The sequence below is a fragment of the Netta rufina genome, assembly GCF_964035555.1.
Source record: "Netta rufina genome assembly, chromosome: 5".
Lineage (NCBI taxonomy): Eukaryota > Metazoa > Chordata > Aves > Anseriformes > Anatidae > Netta > Netta rufina.
In genome coordinates this window covers 25005647-25026402 of record NC_140128.1, presented here as the reverse complement: position 1 = coordinate 25026402, position 20756 = coordinate 25005647, and the positions used below count along the sequence as shown (strand labels likewise).

At 33.2% G+C, this 20756-nt stretch overlaps 1 protein-coding gene across 7 annotated transcripts in view; it reads right to left on the bottom strand.

The window, feature by feature from the left end:
• CDIN1 (CDAN1 interacting nuclease 1) overlaps positions 1 to 20756 on the bottom strand; it is a 128815-nt gene that overhangs the window by 56574 nt on the left and 51485 nt on the right. For all 7 annotated transcript variants that reach the window (XM_084287510.1, XM_084287508.1, XM_084287509.1 and 4 more), the window contains 5 exons: positions 18534 to 18613; positions 18124 to 18173; positions 14982 to 15049; positions 9845 to 9910; positions 7949 to 8054 (listed from right to left, as the gene is read on the bottom strand). In XM_084287510.1, the coding sequence (XP_084143636.1) occupies positions 7949 to 8054; positions 9845 to 9910; positions 14982 to 15049; positions 18124 to 18173; positions 18534 to 18613 (370 nt within the window). The remainder of the gene's footprint in view (positions 1 to 7948; positions 8055 to 9844; positions 9911 to 14981; positions 15050 to 18123; positions 18174 to 18533; positions 18614 to 20756) is intronic.

Below are 20756 nucleotides of genomic sequence, written 5' to 3'. Positions count from 1 at the left end.
CAGAGAAATACCCTGGTCACTCCTGTTCTGAACAAAGAAAGAAAACTCACTTTGCTGACTGGAGAACTATTCATAAACATACTTGTTTTTACCTTATTGTAATTAAGAAACTTACAAATAAAGTACTTAACCAAAACAAACATACAATCTAGACTGTTTTTTTTTTTTTTTTTTAAGAAGATGAGTTCCCCCCACATACAATTTTTCAGAATTTACAAGAAGGAACGTAAATCAAACTGGTGACACTGAGAGGGAAAAGGAATATTTGAAATGAAAATATTCTCCATCCAAAAATGATGATTTTCTTTTTGTTAAAAATGATTTTCTTATTGTTAAAATGATTTTTACCCAAACCTTTGAGCAGAAATGTATTTCTAATCAAGAATTATACAAATGACTGTTTGAACCGTAGTGTTTAAAAAAACAGACCAACACCAACAATCATTTTGCTCTGCTACTCAGAAGCCCTAGTAAGACACACCTGATGGTGTACTTAATGCAACTTACCCATATACCGTGTCTCCTTTAACACAAGATAACTGTCCTGGGAAAGCAGATTCTTGTACCCTGGAAACACAGATTTGCACTGTACAATCTCACAGAATAAACAAAATGTGGGCAATTTCAATACATACTCCTCAGTATATATTGAGACATATTATATATTGAGACTACTCTCAAAGAGGCTGAAAGGTAATTTGGGACTTCGCAGTGAAACTGTATGCCAAGATTTCCTAGACACAAGGAATTTGTGAAGCTGTGTGTAAATGTGAATGTTGCCCATTAACCAGCCAGAGACTATTGAATCTACTCATTTTATGAGATTTCTCTCAGATTGTGCACTAACCTCAACAGTCTTGTTTTTATGTGCTTTATTTACTGTGAAACCTATTTGTAATCAGCTATTGACAATATTTACTTTTTTCTTACATTAGTACAAATAGCTTTGTACTCTAGATATAGTAGTTTATCATTCAATATTTTAAAGTGTGCTTAAGACATAACTAAATTCCTCCACCTCTTGGACCTTTTTTTGAAAAATTTACTGGATGCCCAATATATTTAATATTCAATAGCATGTGAGAATAATTTTTATGCAACTCTGATAGTTAGAAAGATAGATAACTCAATTATTAGATCATCTATCAAAATATTCAGATGTGTAAGAGGCTACTAAAAAGATTGATGACTGAGAAAGTCCACTGATTCTCTAGCCATCATATTCACACATTTGGCTAGACAACATTTTTCGCTGCCTTCACAAGCAAGCTTCATTACCCATCACTCCACTGAAAAGAGTTTATTATGAGGCTGCCATCTTGGCAAGACTATTATTTAGATGATAAATGTTGGGGGAAAAAGTGTGTCTAGATTTTTTTTAAGATGAGCTTTTTGACAGATAAAACAAACAGCATCTACATTTCTAATTAACTTAAATTTGGCATATACAAATACAGGTCAGTACAGCTATGATATGCTACTAGATTATCTTCTGTCTGAATCTTGCCCTTAATTTGTAAAATGTAAATTAACTAATTAGAAGAAAAGCAGCATTATTTGTGACAAAACACTCCTTCTATTTCTTTGCTTTGTGACATTTATGATCAACTGTAGTCCTTCATTTTAACTTCTCCCAGATAGATAATTGTACTCACACTACTTTATTTGTTTTCTATTATTTTAAACCACATGAAAACTCGAGATTTCTGAAGGGAAGGACGCACAACAGCCTTTGCAACATACAGCTAAATTACATACTTGCCAGCTTCATTTTGTTCACAATATTATGCTGTTTGCATGTACATGTAACATGAATACAGGTGCGAAGACACCATTTTCTATATTCAAGCACCAGACTCAAAGGGAAATCTCTATAGAAATTCTTAAAAAAATACTGAAAATCTCTGTATCCTTTTTTGTTCATGATGTATAGTAATAATAAACTTGTGTTTCATTCATTAAGAGTTAAATTTCACTTTATATTCCTACTTCCCTCCTCAATTACCATTTGAAATGGATTAGACTAGCAAATACAGAGTTACATAAAGTGAGGGGGAGTTGGTCATTCTTGAGTTTCAGCCTAACAACTTGACCTTGTTAAATAAACAAAATATATGATATCATAGTTTACAGGAAGGGATTCTTTTTGCTTTGCTTTGGTTTTTAACTATTACTAGATAGATAAAGACTCAACACTAAGAAATACATTGAAAATGTCAGATGTAAATGTCAATTAAAAATTACAAGGAATTCTGAAAGGTAATGTCTGTGGGGGGTTGACATTCTTTGACATAGTGGAGTGTCTGCAACCAGGCCTTTGGCAAGCAGAGCAGGATCTATGCTGTCAGCTCTTATCGTACATAAACTTAGATGCTTGTCTAATCTGAATGAGAAATACCATGAAAATTGGAGCTGAAGCCTTGCAGTAATGTGGATGGAAGCTGAAAATGCTCTATCTGCACTACACAAGTCTCCTGTGACATAATATTTAAGACAGTACAGAAAAATATAAGGCGAAAAATAATTTAAATAAAGCTTTATAGTGCCTCATTTACTACTTTTTAATATACACTAATCTGTATACAGTATGGTCTGTTTTGACAAAAGGCGTTTTGATACAAAATAGTCTAAAATAATCAGCACAACAATTAATGTTATAGCAATGCTAGGCATGAGGTGTGGTCTTGATGGAAGACATCTTCATGGTCTGTTATTCAGTCACCTTATTGAATGAGGTGATGACCAGTAAAATGTAAAGATGTTACTTCTGTGATAAAGTAAAAACAAAACAAACAAACAAAAAAAACATGCATAAACTGCATGTTGAGTTTGATACTGTTCATGTTGTTAAACAAATAAAGCAGTGATTCACTGGAGATAAGCTAAGTGTATCTAGAATATTTGTGAAGTGCAGAGGTATGCCTCTGTGTGTGTGTACATATATATCTGAGAGGAGAACACAGAATTTTATCATCTTCACAAATTAAACTACTGAATACAGTAAACTAGTAGGAAGCATTATTTAACTGATTTTGATTCTTTTTGTCTAGAAGCAAACCTATCTTACTCATTGCTTTTAAGGTGAGCAAGTTGGTATGGCAGATTCTAAAATAAATAAATTATTTTTATAGAAACATCTATACCTAGTCCTAAGTTGCAAAAATCATCATACCCCCCCCCCTTCTGTCTACATCAACGGTTTATTTAAGATTAATTTACTAATTCAAATGGAGTCAGGAGGGAGAGAAGCAGCAGCAGAGCAAAATCCAACATGTGTGAAAATCTAAGAGTATTAGATAGCTAAACAAACCCTAAGTCCCTCAGTGTTGCAGTAAGGTCAAAACCTTTCAGCATTGTACCAGTGCGTCAAAATATGTCAACAAACCATCATACTGCAAGAAGAAGAATGACCTTTCAGTTCTTTATGTTTGGGCTGCCAATGAAGCTTTGGATACTGGGTATGCATGAACGGTTTTCCTAGCTACTTGACAAATGCAACTCCCAACGTTTCCTCCAAGTCAAGTTGTTATACCACTGGCTTTCAACCCACCAGTACGACTTTTTAAACAATTTTCAATTGGATCATATTGATACTGTTATAGAACATGCATCCATAAGCCCACAGCACGATTCCCTCTTCCCCTACCACCTACAATCAGACAATTATTATTTAAGCAGTCTTCACAGTAACGTATGCCAAACCATTTTAAACAGTAAAACATAAAAAAAAAAGTGCATCATTTTGATGTTCTCATTCAGTCTTTGCTCACATATGATTCATTCCTAGAGTCAACTACAAATGAATATGAACAGAACACTCTTCTCAAAAAGAAACTAATAGAACAGATGTGTTTGTAACTGAAATAAACACTATATATTTTTTCTTTTCACATTTATCTGAAAGACCTTTTTTTTGTTCTATAGGACTTGATGATTTCATTACTCAGACTATTGGTTATAAACCAAAGTCTCAAGAGCAGACATATTGTATTAATTAACAACAGAGTTAATCATGAACTTAGTTTTCAGAAAAGCGTGGCTACTATTTTAAAATTAATTTTAAAGGAAAAAAAAAGTTTAAGAAACTTGCACTTATTATTTCAAAACAAACAAACAAAAATAATGACATTTAGCAAAGGGGGGAAAGGAATTTACTACAGTCATGACTTATTATTCTTAGTCAAAAAGAATGAAATTATTCTCTTTCAACTGTGTGAAATTACCTTCATTTTAATATCAGTATCAAATATGACATTTTCCTACAGTCTCTCCCACATGTATAGTAAAGTTTCTTTAGCTAATGCTAAATGCTAACAATGGCATCAAGCTTTCTCCTTGTACTCTAGAAATTACATTCCAGAAGGTACATATTGCAGAAGGTACAAAATGTAAATTGCTGTATTTGAGTTTATACCTGCTTACAGCAAGTCACTGGCAGCGTCCACTAATTACTATTTGAACTGCATGTTATGTTATGCACATGCAGTTGTTTTGTTTACATAGTGGCAGTGAAAGTTGCAGCCTGCTCAGTGGATGCCATTGTTTTGGAGGAATACACAGGTAGAATAGGTAGAATGAAGGGTTTCAGTGAGTACATGAATCATTTTATACTAAGTTTGTTCGGTGTGTAAGATAGCTTTTTCCTAAACATCACTCTCCAAAACCAGCCTGGGAAAACGTAAGACTGAACTTGCTTTTTTCTGTTTATCAGTGAAAATTCTCAATATCTAAACAGTGTCCTAAATTATAACTGTGCAAACCCACTGACAAAGTACACTTTGTGCATTTTTAATGTGAAGCTTAATTTGAAGATGAAGTTGCAAGTGTGGCACTGCAACCAAAAATTGCTTAACAATACCATTGATGTATGAGCCATAAAAAACCTTGCTAAGCTGTCCCTGCAGAACTCAGAGCAATAAAAAGGTGTTCTTTTGCACTGAGGTGAATAGACATGGTTGACTGAATCTAGGGAGCCATTCTGTTAAATGAGAAAGTGTCTTTTCTTTCCTGTCAGTACAGGCCAATTTAAGACACTCACAGATTTAGTTAGCACAGACTACAGGACTTAATGAAACATACGCATTACAGCAAACAAACCATAGCTACGTTCAAAGCTTTCAGTCAGATTGTGTGCAGAATTAAATTTACATCTGTTACAGATGTGGAAAAACACCCAGAAACTATTCCAATCTCACTCTTACTTTTTACAGAAACAAAAAAAGCTCCATGGAAAAGATCTAAAACCTTTCACATTCACTACTTTAAAGTATCTAGGCATGTATTTCTATCTCCATCTAGCAGGTGATGTTACAGCATTTCTCTCCAATTTCAACTGAACTTTAACTTCAACCAACAGATCAGGTTTACAGAACCCTGAAGGATGGTCATGATACATCTGTTATGAACTGATGCATCTTCTCCAAAAGATTCCTCCTTCAGGTGGAAAGGAAAGATACAGGTACATATGAATTGCCTAGGAAACCGGTTCTCACTTGAGAGATCGCTGGATAGGCTGATTCATTAAACCATTCAAAACTGATGCGCATTTTGTCCAGCTACACCTGTGTCTTTTCTTGAATAGTTTCAGAGAGGAATGAAAGGTAACTGTTTAACCTTCGTGCAACCTAATCAGTCATCAAACGTTCATTAATCCAACTGCCATTATATGAGAAGAAGCTGTAGTAATTCAGAACTCATTTCAGAAGATGCAATAGTGTTAGTTTAACCAAGTAGTACCAAAATTAAAATTAACAGGATTTGTTTGTTACAAAAAAAACCCAAAAATTGAAATGAACAAACAAATAAAAACCCAACCCAACAAAACAAAAACAAAACCACCACCACCACCAAAACACCCTCCAGAAAACAGAATTATGCCTTATTTCCGTAGTTAACCTAACATTAAATTCTGGATTTAGGGAATAACACATCCCAGTAAGGAGATTTCTAGTTTCCTTCATATGAATGTAAAGCCCTTACATATGTAAGAATTACCGATTTTTCTAGTTGCTTTCTATAAAATAACTATAAAAAAAGATTAGGCAAAATCTGAAAACTACTTTCAAAACATTTCTAATGATCCCTATCTCAATTCAGTCTAGCTTTTGCAACATTAAAAGTACTTTACTAACAGCTCAGTGTTATTCTATTTTTGAAGTTAAAATATTAATTATCACATGATAAAACTGAAATTAAAATGAAGTTAGCTATGTCTTGGTTTCCAGATAAAAGCAAAAGAGAAGTTTCTTTCAGAAATGTCAGATTCAAAGGATACCCAGTATTTTCAAGTTTTTTTTACATGTTATAGCTCAAGACAAAACATAGTCATTTTATTTAGCAGAAAAAGACAAAAACTAAGTTTGACTATGCAACAGCAATTTTACTGCAAACCTGAAATGGATCAATGTCTTCATCCCACTTGTCTATCTACCTTTCACTCCCCACCTCAACTTTGTACCTTTATACCCATGTTATCTATTTAAAATTCACGTAGAGCTGCTTTCCTCTTACACTATCCCCTCAAACACATACCCACTGAAAATATTCTAGTCAGTATATTTAATGACCCCTCACAGCCTAAGCTGCTCATTACACTGATGTGCAAGTTCAGCACCATTTGCATCAGCATCTTTCCTGCCACTCTCACTAATTGCCTAGATATTGTTACATACTCAAAATTGTTTCTAAGTCTTGTACTCTGGTTATATATCTCACAAATTCTTGCCTGTAGCACAACATCTTTATCCAACAATGGACAGTCTTCCTGAGGTTCCCATAACCTCAGTTCAAGTTCTCCATTTGACTGCTCTCTGGGATTATCAAATAAGCACAGGCCCTCCTCATATCAACAACTGCTTTGACAGAGCATAATCATGCATTCTGATAGTGTTATTCTCAAAATATAGTTTTTCTATCTCTGCTGCATCCTATAGAAACTGCTTTTAAAGGCATTTCCCAAGCTAAGGCTAGCAATTTTCACATTGGCATTTATTACATTTAGCTGAAATACTGATGGTCACCACAGACTGGCAACTGATGTTGGCATATGTTGTTAGATGCGTGTTCAAACATATTTGTGCCATCTTCTCCACTATCCCTCAGATTTCATGGAAACGACCTTGTAAACACCAGGAAGACTTCTTAATCTATGCTATCACAAATCCTTTATTAAAACTTGCATTTACCTCATTACTGCCTTGCTTAGGGTTCCACCACATACAAAGATAGAATTAAGATGAGTATCTTGTGTAGGATTTAAACAACAAAAAGAGTCCTCCCCAGTGTTAAGTCTTCTTCATTATACACAATAAAAACCTTTATAAGAATAAAGCAGAACTATTTTAAGTCTTTAAAGGATCTTTATACCAACAAAATCAATGTTCAAAAATTCTGTCCAGCATAACTCACTTCTCTTCATATATTCCTTTAAATATTTTTTAGCTTGAAAAGAATGTATTAATGTGTTACATGTAGATAATGTACCAAAAATGTTTTATGAAAAAAGTGAAACGATTTAGATACACTGACAATAAGCAATAAAGTTCTTTACATACAAACCACACCTGTTAGACTGTGAAGATTTTAGAACGTTGGGCACCTTGCAAGTATTAAAAAATGTTACTGAATCTTCCTTCAGTCAAGTACTAAGCAAACTGAAATACAGCTTCTGTACCAAATCAGCTTATTCTGTTTTCCAGCATCACTGCAAAATCACCATATATATCTGTTGACTGTTAGCATTATCATATGAATTTTTCACAAATATTTCAGCATTCCAATTTGACATACTAATTAATCAAATTCAAAATGTCAGATTAGTAACATGTATTCTATTCACATGGCGTAATAAAAAAGTCATGACTGCTTTATGTTTTTTTTTTTTTTCCCAGTAACTTATTTTAAAAAACATATTCTTACTTATCTATAGGGAAAAATAACAGTAATGTACCTATTCCAGTAGCTCCAAAACTGGTCCTGCAAGTAGGCTTGGTGGCTACTTTCATCACCAAATGAGGCTTTGCTTTCAATCCAGTGAATTATGTGTCCTTCAACAGCTAGGGTGACAGCAGAAAATAAAGTGAACTGTGAAAATCAAACTCAACAGCCTGTAAGAATGTATTTGGGAATACCCTATTTAACCCCCAAACTACCACATAATTCATGCTTGCAACAGTTACATATTTGTAAAAATATTTTTTGAATATGCACATATGACATTTTCAAAAAAAACACACAAAGTATTTTAATTGATAAGAGTGTCAATTTAAGTTTAATTACATCCTGTTCTAGATATTCACATTTATTCTAAAACATGCAGAATGTAAAGAGAGACTAGACTAAGATGCAATTTCATCCTATTTTCACCCTTACTTTGCTGGAAAGGAGTTGTCAGGTAAGGAACTGATGACTGGTGAATATCAAGAACAGTTAGCTAAGCCACTAAACACAGAAAATTCTTAGTCTAGAGTAGAATGTGTGAGAACAGCAAGAAAGGTTATCATAGATACATATCTGCTTCCTTACTTTTGCAAAATCAGAACTCCTTCAGCAGGAAGAATTTAGGTATAAGGAGGGTTATGTGAAAAATACAATTTGGAATTTCTGTTTCTGGGATACTCCGGGATTTGCATTGATTGGTGTCTTTCCTCATTTTTTGCAGAATTGATTTTGCAATATTAATAAAATGCTCTTTTGGGGGGAAAGTCCTCTCTGACACTGACAATCTAATTTTGAAGAAATCATGACAATCGCTCTAAAACATCATCCATTCTCCATTAGGGCAATGTGGAATACCATTACTGTGTTAAGGAGGTCTTTAAAAACTTTTCAGAAGACGCTCATATACATAGTCTAACTATTGGATAAGAGAGATTATTGTGGTGAAAGATGGTATCTGAAGAACTGCTTAGGATGAGACAAAGTCTCTCACAGTACACACTCAATTCCTTATACCAATGCATGTATCTGTTATCTGTAATAATTCCAACTGTTGTCAAAACAAAGAACCAAAAAAGTCATGCACATGACTTTTGCAGAGAGCTTTCAACCTTTTTATTTTCTCTGACACACCCACCAGTAGACATCTGCACAGAGAGGTGTTGTGCTCTAAGCAGGCGAATCAGAAGTCTTTTTGTATGAAAGTCGATTTACAAAGGATAATTAAGAATCCTTTACACTTGGACAACATTTATGTTTTTCTTCCATGGCCCAGCCAACAGGTCATCTTACCTTCTTATACGGCCTAAAGACCAGAAGATGCAGATGAACTTTGCCCACTTTTTACCCACTTTTATTCCTTCTTGCTTCCTGTTAATGCAGGCTTTTTAAAAAAATAGGGAACTACTGAGTTGTATTTAGATGCAATGTGATGGCATGAGAGTAACTGCAGGATGACAAACCTTTACACAGTGACCTGGAGGCATAATGGTATTACTTTAAGACTGCTTTGCATTTGATTGTGCCTTAAAGTTTAAGACAATTATGGGTATTTCAGATTTTACATCATAAAGTGGGCTGAGCAAGTTAGAGGGAGTGAGGATTTGAGGGTTCCTATTATTTAGTGTTTTTTTTTTTTTTTTTTTTTATTTCCTTTCTTTTTTCTTTTTTTATGACTTTGTGACAAAAATGTGCAAAGACTGAAGAGTAAATTATATTTACTTGTATTATGGGTAATACTCTCACACAAAGTAGAAGTTGTTAAAATTATTGGGTAAACACTGGAAAAACAGAGTAATATTGTATCCTATAATATACTTTACTTTCGTATGTCTTAAGTAGCTGTAATATTTTAACATAAACACTTATACACAAAATAAAATAATAAAAATTCTTTTAAAAGACTTACCTACTGGCACTTCTAAAATAAAGTCTGGTGTTTTGTCATAACCTTTAGCACGAAGCTGATCTTCGGCTATATATAGAGAACAAGAACTATTGTTTATAAAACTATTCTATTAACTAGACAGCAGTATCATTAATTTTATTTTAAATAAGAGTGTAAGAATTACTAATGCACTCATACATATCTTTCTTATGCATGCAACACTGTGTCAGATTAAATGAACCTTCATAGAAAACCTGAAGCATGGATATAAAAATGCTTCTTTGTCATCCCTGCATTTTTATGTCTTCATTATAAACATCATTAATTCAAGCTGTCATACAGTATTTTATAACCCCTAAATATTCAAAATAAAGAGATATATTTGCTGATTGAAAGAAAAGTCTTCTCACATTAGGAGCTGTTGAGATTAATCCTACCAACACCACAAACATAGAATACTGTAGCTGCCTTCTTAGTTTTGTTTTAATGTTAGCACAAGGGTGCTAAATAAAAAAAAAAAATAAAAAAAAAAAATATAAGAAAATCTTCTTCCAGAAATCTAATAGAGGGAAGATATGATTTTAATTTCTCTTGCCTCCTGAATATAATTTAACCAATTTCAGAACATAAATAAATAAATAAATAAATAAAATTCTTAACATTAACTATACAAATCTATTGCTTCTGAATATTTTAAGAAATAACTGAGAAAGAAAACAGAAAAAAAAAAAAAGATGCTTCCTTTAAAAAAGGAAAAAAAAAAAGGAGAAAGCAAGCCCTCACTATTTTTTGAACTATTGTCCTTGATTTCCAATACCATTACATTGGTATTTCTGAAACACCATTAGATTTTGGAGTGACCTGGTCATTCAATTCCAGGCATGGCTTTCTGTCTTCACCGAAGCTCAACTAATGGCACAACCTAGTAACAAGTAAGGCTGTGTAGCCCCTTAACACCTACTGGGCTGTTGACATTGTCATGCATCCCATTCGCCTTTCTACATCACCTTTGATTAAAATTAATGGTCCATTCTCACTGTTGGGTAGCTTATTTCCAATCCATTTATCAGGTTAGGACAGTAGTTTCACGGCCAATGTTCAGAACTCAGTTTTAGAATACTTTGTGCATATCTTGAAAGGTCAGCAGTTTGAGTCCAAGCAACATTTTAATGACAAGAAAAACATACACTCTTAGAAATCAAAATTTTTTAAAATTGCCTAAAGCAAACCTCTCTCCCCTTCCTTATTGAAAAATAAAAGTCTGAGGTGTATTTTTATACAGTGAACTAATACTGCAAGCAGGACACCAGTAATTCTGGAATGCTGTACATTCACTTTAAATGCAAACTGCAATAGCTGTTTATTCTTTTTAATAGCTGTGGTATTTCTTTTGAAATTTGAGAGCATTTATTCACAGTAGGAAGGAACACTACATTGTAAATACATGATTTTGGAATCCAACATTTCTTTGTATCACCTGGTCAGCTATTAAACTTTTCTAGGATTTGTAGCCAGACTTGATTGTTGGCTACTTTCAAAATTAAATTGTTAGGTATTGGGATAAAATATGCTTACATTGACAAGGTTCTAGTTTAACAGAACCTATGAAGAGATTTTTACATCACATTATGAAAACAAATGAATATTCTAAGGAATTTTTAAATCTTGATAAAAGTAAAACATAACCCAGTTTCATCCAGCCCTATTTAACAGTGACCTGCTCTCAACTGTTTAAGGCAGTCTGGAAAAGACTTTCATTCTTCCAGACAAGCAGTCTAGAAGAAACTCATTATTTGGGAACACAAATGGCAACAGAATGTTCAGACTTTTCCATCACATCTAACAAAAGCTAATGTCACAAATTTAAGGATATTTACCTTAAACAAACATAAAAAACCCTCCACATTGAAACCAACAGAAATGTTTTTACATCCGCTGATAGGTCAACTTGGCAAGTGTCTGAGCTGGAGTTTGCATCAGCATTACCTTTATACTCTTTAGCAGACTCTTTTTTCAAGGATGTCTGATTACTTTTGAAATCATTTAATACATGGATTAACACAATATATTTTCTGCTTTAAATTTGTTTTGGAAAGTTTTGCCTCGGTTTCTCCCAACATTTTGCACTATGAGAAATAGTGAAAAATATATTTAAAAACACCTTTATTATATATTTGACAATTACACACATGAAAATAATTATATATTACTGATTCTTCAATTATTATGAAGCTTTGTAACTTTGGAAAAATAAAAAGAAAAAAGGAATTACAGAAGGTCCCCAAAATCACCAGAAAGATTCTTGAAGCCAAAACCTCATCAAAAGGACGTTCAAACTTTTTAGCCTAGGAATGCTTCAGATTAGTATAGAAGCCTTAGATTGGTATAGTAGACTTATGCACACCTTAAAATATCTTTTAGGTCTTATACGGATCAAGAGAATGACTAAAAAACTGCTTGAAAGCCAGCCAACGGCAGCTACATCTCTTCATCCTCAGATTTGAAAATTATGTTGAAAAGGCCCTAAATTTGTCCACATGTTGTCCATTAGTTTAGATTTCCAACAGATCTGGAGGTTTGTATTTACTGTAACTCAATCATAACCATTTAACTCATCGTTGTTCTTATACTAGCCTCTGGATATAACAAGGAAGCAAAACATTCTTCTATTGGTGCATCAATAGGCAGTAGCTGCACATTGAAGACTATAGCAGAGAACACTAAACAGATTTCATGATTTATATCCAGGCTACTGAGGGACACCATAGTGGGAGCAAAAGGAGGTTAAGATTCTAGAAAGGTCAGTTATATACCTTCCCATTATAGCTAAAAGCATTCCTAATAAATTCTGGGGTAGGCAAAGACATGAAAAGATGAAGATAGATCCTACGTATAACCTAGAAATTCCTAGCATTTCAGCAAGGCAAGTGAACCAGTGAAGAAGGGAAGGCTGTTAGCCTGTTCTGAGAGAATGCTTCCATTGATTCTGTAAATCTCAAGCAAAACAGAAAAGACTTGAGAACTGCGTTTCTGATGTAGAGAGGAAGTGATGTGCTTCTCGTGAACAATGCATTCCTAAAATACAAAAAACACTGGTTTGTTTAAGTTTCTAATCGATTTCTGGGTGAATCTGAAGGTGCTACTTCTGATCTGTATGCTTTGAAAACTACATCCTCTAGAAACAAATTTTCTTCCTGACACTAAATGCTGCTAGGCTTTTTTCTTCTGTAATGTACTCTCTATTGCCCAGGTAAACATAACTGTAACAAAAAAATTGCTATTCTAGAAGAATAGTACACTACAGTATTACACTAACATGGAAAATGGCAGCAGGAATTGTTTCTTTAATACATGCGTTAAAAAGTAATAGTTTTGTCAGTACAGCAATCTAAGTCACAAGCCATCTCCAACACCAGAACTCCATCTTACTCAGATGGAAAGCCAGACAAAGCCAGAATCTGTTGAGCTTTAGGAAATAGTCATCTCTTCTGTTTTCCAGGGGTTTTCTTCAAGTAGTTTTGGATGCAATTTTTGAGAAAGGAAAGATTTTACTGCAAGAGTTTCAGTAAATACAATAAAGTTCATCTTGCAGATAAGAAGGAAAAGCTTTTTTTTTTTTTTTTTTTTAAAATCAAACCCAGAACCTGAGGCACATTCAATTGAAGGATACAATAAAAACAGTTAACACATCTTAAATCATGAGTAAACAATGCTTCACTATGCATAAAAAGTAAACAATAAATTAATCCATCTTATTTATATCTCTGTATGTTGACAAGTTAACCCATTCTAGATATTTTGAATTGACAGTACAAATTTCTTAGAGCTTATTTCTAAAGGTAAAATTGATGCTTACCCAAGGTCATGAATCATTAAAATTTAAATCTGATTTGTGTAAAACACAAGCTTGCACAAGCCAAAAAAAATGATAATTGTTCGGTTGAGGATCCATTAGTGAGTCATCTAGTCCATTCCCTTGTATCGTGACAGGACTGATTTCATTACCAGCTTTGATGGATGAGTGTCAAGTCTAGCCTTGAATTTTTCATTGAAGGTGATTCCATAACCTTCCCTGGCAGCTTGTTTTATACTTATTGTTCATAGAACTGTTTAGTATTTTAACTCAATATCATCTCTCCAATTACAATTTAATCCTATTATCTCTTCTCTTTCAGCCAAGTTAAAAAAAAAAAAAAAACAACTCACATTTTCATAGTATCATTTGCAAGTTTGTATGTAATGAAGAAAAATGTAAAAAGATAGGAATAACTAAAATAAAAGAGCACACTCTGTTCTTTAATCCTGTGGACAAACCCAAAAATCTTAATGTTCTTTCTAATTTCTAAATTTGTTAAAAGTTTTCCAAAATCTTACCCTGAATCTAGTGGAGAGATCTCCTAAAGATCTCTAACAATTTTACTAGTTTTACCAGTAAAACTCTTTAATTATATAAACTTTGTATAACACTCAACTGTAAAAAGACAGCAATTCACTTTATTAATAATTTCATCACATAAGGAATCCAGTATTTAAAAAGTCAATACTAAGTTTATTATCACTATAGGAGAACTGATCATTTAAATACTAATGATTGTTTTAATGGCACTTATACACCAGAAATGTAGTACATGCTAAAAGAAAAAAAAAGAGAAAGAAAATAACTTTAACCAATTAATCCTCAAAATAACTTTCAATATAGAGACTTTCATTGTTTGGGAGGCGGGGGGGTAAAAATTCATCAGAAACTGCATAGAAAGCAAAGTGAGTGGATCTTCTAGCAGTTCTTTATAGAAAGCATTTTGAAGCTAATATTTCTTACGCTTCCTCCTAAGTCTCATAAGGCCTAGATGATGGCTAATATCTCATGACACCAAAAGTAATACTGCAGCAGATATTAAAGCATTTTTTTTCAGCTACTTATTCTATAAAATATTAATTGCAAGCCTGTGCATGTGCTGTATATATAGGGTATTAGGTAACTGAGTTCCTGCTCAGTTCTAAATCAATAAAAGATAACATGTACAGCATCAATCATTTTTTACTCTTCTTTTACTACCTAATACAAAGAGTGTTGAGACTTATTTTTTTCTTAAGTAAACAGTCACTGAAATCTTTAAAGTTAAGGATCCTCTAGCTAGCCTCTACCACTGATTCTTACCTATGAAAGAGAGATTTTTTTCCAAAAGCATTTCTCGCAGCAAGACTTCATGCTCATGCCCAATAGCACTGATAGCTTCAGGTTAAGAAATAGAAGATTATATTGGAAAAGAAACAAATTCAGAAAAATATAATTGGTAAAATAATTCATTATAAAGCTTACTGGCCTTCACCTTCATTTCAGAGTGATCAATGATGTGAACTCTTATTTTTGAAATTCCTTACAGGGCAGAGGCATTTAGCACTTTGTGAAAATCAGCCTACTGTATATAGCATCAGAATACATTTTACAAAATTAAAACCCATTATACCATACTTATATATATATATATATATATATATATATAAGGGCAATATTTCTATTTTTGCTCCCTGTCCCCCAAATTAAAATAAAGCATGAGCTTAAAACATGGTTAAATAGCTTATAAGTTATTCTTTAATGATTAACGTATCAATTCTCTAATTCAGTAAAGAATGAAATAAACTTTTTTTTCTTTATATTCTGAAATTGATAGGCACTAAATCCATCTGAAACATCTTATTGTAACAAAACACCCTTTTAATTGATTTTTCAGAAGCATGAACTAATGTTAGGGAAGAATGAAATAATATTTTACAGCAAAGTCCTTTTCACTTCACTGACAGCCTGTTGATCTGATGTGCTATTCTTAGCAATATGTAAGAAAAAAAAATTCATCAGATCAAACATTTTAATGTATCCTCCCAGAGGTCAAAGTTCTATTCTGGAAGCTTTTAAGAAGAACCTCATGGAATATCACAATAAAGGATCTTACATTAAAAACAATTAAATTCCTGATTTTATTTAGAATAACTTCTGCAAATGTAAACTACAGATCATCTTCCCATTACAGTTGGTTACCTATATTATACGAATGTTTTATGCTGAACAGCAAAAAAAGCTAATTGCAAGGAATCATTTCACATTTTCATCAATTGAAGCTATATATTATGTTAAACTGTACTAGCAGTTACAGCACAAAAATGGGGGCAAATGAAGAATGCCAAAAATGTAAGAAAAAATATTGCAAACAGAATTTATAATGCACCATAAGCAGAAACACTTAGACTTAGTCTATAATAATACCTGTTATTGATGTATGGCAATGACCATGGGGCAAAACTTGTAAATAACCTCACAAGCCATTTTCTACTCATGCAATCTAGCAGCCTAGTTTCCCGTAAGCATCTGAACTATTACTGAAAAATAGCCTCTTGGCATTTACGAAGAGGTTGACTTCATACTTTAGTCCATGCATATACAATTAGATAGTTATATTTAAAATCAATATGCAATCCTTCAGAAGACATTATGCTTTTAAAACCTTAACTTTAAATTGATTTTTAACTATTTTATGCACCTCAAAATTAACATCTAATTCAGCAACATACTTGCAGATAATGCATTCATACAGCCAAGTATTAAACTTTTCTGTACCAAAATAGAATTGAAAATCTCCTGATTATTCTCATTGATGTCACTGTATATTCAATAACATATCTTGAACCAGAATTTGGAGACAATAGGGAAAACCATTTAGACTGCAGTCAAGTTATTCTTAAAAACTGTTCGTAACTCTTTCAGAAGACTTTAGTCAGATTGTTCATCAACAGTAATACTAATCCTAAAATACCAAATTTTGGGTATGAAAATTGATGATCAACAACCTTTTCAAAAGTTCAACTTTTTACATTGATCTACTTTAAGAGAGTCATGTTTAACATTGAAGAGAGTCTTAATGAATACTTAAGAACAAGATTAAAAACAAAACAAATACAGTTAGAACTCTATCCTGCTGCTGTTAAATGAAACAGCAGAATCCATGCAAATATTTTAGCAGAGAGAACATATTTTCAAGAGGTAACCACCATATGTATCACAACTACAAGAAGTATTGTTTCACATGCATAACTAAACATCACTGTAGCTCTCCTATCCTGTCACTGTACAGTGAAATCCAGATCTTCACCCAAACTGGATGAAGAGATTTACGCAAGGTTTCTCTAGGGTTTGGGAGGGAATTGCCTTGCTAGCCTGCACAATGATAGAAGACTATGATTTTGAAACTGTTCTTTCAATAACAGATTGAAACCACAGAGTTACTCATTCAGGACTTCATTAAAATAGGTTTGGGGTTATGAGAACCACTCCTAACAAAATCAGTAAAAAATTCTTAGTCTTGAACAATGTGTCTTGAATACTTAGTCTTGAACAATAAGTAATCTGTGGAGTTCCCCCAGTATTCTTACTGCATACTGAGGATCTCTAAATATTTTAAAGCTATCAAAAAAAAAATCACAAACCATCTCCTAAAAACAAGCTACACAGTGTTTTTTTCTACAGCCAGCCAATTTTCTTTAAGATAAAAAAAATAAAAGAACTACATTGGAAGGTTAGGTATGAGTTTAAAAGTGCTAATCAGTCAATCTATCACAACCTGAACTGCACTTGAAAACATTCTAATTAAAATTCATATTCATAATTAGTTAGGTTGGATATTAGGAAGAACTTCTTTACTGAGAGGGTTGTGAGACATTGGAATGGGCTGCCCATGGAAGTGGTGGAGTCATCATCCCTGGAGGTCTTTAAAAGACGTTTAGATGTTGAACTTGTGATATGGTTTAGTGGAGGACTTGTTAGGTCAGAGGTTGGACTTGATGATCTTGAGGTCTCTTCCAACCTAGACAATTCTGTGATTCTGTGATAATAAAGCAATGCCATAATGTTCAACATTGTCTATGCAACTTACTAATGTAATCACAGAATTCTTGAGACTGAAGGTACCTCCAGAGATCATGTAGTCCAACCCCAATGCTCAAAGCAGGGTCAACTACTCTTAATAGAAAACCAGACATGCATTTCAACTAATCAAAACCAAAGAGGTTCAATCAGGCATATGAACGTGCAGCCACCAAACCGACAACTTGCCGTAGTCCATCTGATTTTTGTTAAGCAGTGTCAGCAAAAGCTCTGCAGCGACCCTCTAGCTGATTGAACGTAAAACAGTGGAGTATGAAATGTGGTTTGTGAAGCAGAACTTTATGTCAGGTTAAAGCTAGACACATCTCTTCCACACAGTCTAAGCTCGTCAATTGTGCACCTAAAATTTTATGGGAAAGGATACTGTTTGATGCAGTCCACCAGTGGTCCATAACAACAGTCATTCACAGTACACTGCAGACAAATAAGAGAACTAGTATAGTGACGGGCAACTACAAAACCATTACAGTTGAACAGTATCTTAAAAACAGTAATTACTTTTCTTCAAAAAGGCTATCAGATGCTATTCAGATATAATCACAGAAAACAAAAACTGCATACTTTTATTCACTATAAAAGCGAGCTATTAAAAAGTGAAATGCTCCCCTCACAAATATTGCATTACCATTTATGGTGCACCCTGACCTCAGTGATAGTTTATGATGACAGTAATTAAATGAGGTTTAAAATCTTTTACTCTGCTAGGCAGATAACAGCATTGCCAGAGGAAAAAAAGAAAAAAAAAGAAAAAAAAAAGACAACTGTGATTAATACCTGATAGACTTGATTTGCTAGAACTCCATCTGGAATCTGAGAAGGGTCCCGTAGCATACTATTAATAAGAGTTTTGGATGCTAGTGACAAAAAAGAATAAAAACATACAAAAACCTGTTAGCACAGTTATCCACTTGGCAGGCAGGAAGAAAGGCATACATTTATAAAGGAAAACATTGATGATGTTGATAATTTTTAAGGTTATCCAAGCAGCAACAACAGACCTTTAAATTTGTCACAACATATCCACTCAGATATATGAACTCTAAAATTCTTAAAACACAAAAGCATTTTCTTAGCACAAGGTGTTAGCAGTCACTTGTTTACTTACTCAGTTTCACTGGACACTATATGCTTCAGAAGCATCACATAGGTCTTAAATAAACTGCTTAATATACAGAAAATATAACTCAAAATAACCTCCCTATCTTTGGAGAAATTAAAGAAGACAGAAAAATTCAAAAAAGCCTTTAAAACAATCTACTTTATAGACTTGGTGATTCCAGTTTAGTAGCTTTCAAATTTATTTATTTGTTTGATGTCAACACATTTATTTGTCTGTATTTAAAAGTTGGTCAAAGGTTTTCTGTGGTATTTTCAAGTGTATAAATCTAAGACAAAAGAAGTGAATTTAGGACTATTTATCAGTCTCTTAATCACTACTACCACAATAAGAAAAAATAACATTAGTCAGGAATTGCCTTTAGTTTATTTTCAAATGTGAATACAGTCCCTTGAAGAGCTGGCATTCTGTTTTATCCACAGATGCTTAATCTTGGTGGTTGCATATACCAATTAATTCCTGAAAGGAGTGGAAAGACTTTATTCTACAAGAATGCCTTCTAAAAACATCAAACACTTCATTTTACAATTTCGCAGAGAAAAAAAAACAATGTTGCTGTGCAAGCATGTGCTGCCTCCTTCCTGGGAAAAACTGCTGATAGAGTTCAGCTGCTGGTATATTTATGCCATCAAATCATTACGTGTAGACCAGGCTTGAGACTAGTAAGGTTCCCAGCTTTGCCAAAGATTTCCTGTGTGACTTCAGGCAAATTACTTTAACCTGTGTGTTCTTCAGTCCTGTAAATAAAGATAAAACCTACTTTTTCCTATTTCTCACCTAATTTTCCCCAACTCAGGGCCAAAGTTTTTTCACTCTGTTACATGCATGTTATACTGTGAAAGGACTCCTGGAACCTGTGACCCTCCAGGTCACAGCAGTAATGCCAGTAGTGTTAGTCAATGTGTGTGTGTAGAGGCTGTGCTGAAACTAAAGGAGATAGTGAGTTTAGTCCACTCCCCAGATGCTGTTGTCTACAAGCATCACAACCAGTTGAAAGTAATATTTTCAATAAAATATGTAGTTTAGAAAACTACACCTTAATGCTAATGAATATAAATACCAAAATGAATTTAAAGGCTTTGCAAGACTTGCAAAGAATGGCATGATTAAAGACAGGAGCAAAAATTTGTTCAGGCATAAGCATTTTTAAAGAGAATGATACACTAGGCCAAAACACTTCCAGATGTATAATGCCATAGTACATATTTGTATCATATTAATCTCATATGAAATAAACATTATTTTCATAAGTGAATAATAAAAATAAATAGCACTTCAATTTAGCTTTTGTACACTGTTAAAAATGTGTTTTGTATGCTGGATAAAAACTATGAAAATGTGAACCAGAAGGCACTTTATTAACACTAAAAAATAAATATATATAATTTTTATATATATATATATATATATATCTTAAATTAAAGACTTCTCTGCAAGTCTTTAATGCAAGTCTTCTATTGCTTTCTATTGACACTTTGCCAATAGAAAGGTTGGTAAAATGGTAGAATAACAGGGTAGAACTGAGGAAGATTTAATTGAACTCACTGTTGTTAAGGGCTACTGATTTTATTCTGAGTTGATAGTAAAAAAAATTAAGATACTTTATGACCGATCAAAAAAACAGCAACACCCCACAGATTCCCATTATTTAGATGTTTAACTGGTCACTACTTTGAGTAAAGAGCTACAGGTGCAAAATAAATTTGCTCGATTCCTGAGACTGTCAAGTTCAGTTTCACACTTGAAGTTACAAGACACTCTATTCTCTCTTATATCAGAGTAATAATAAATTGGCATACTGAATTTTATATTATCCTGATGTCACATTGGTTCTACAAGGTTATTAAGCCTTTAAAAGAAAAGGCATTAAAAGAAATCTA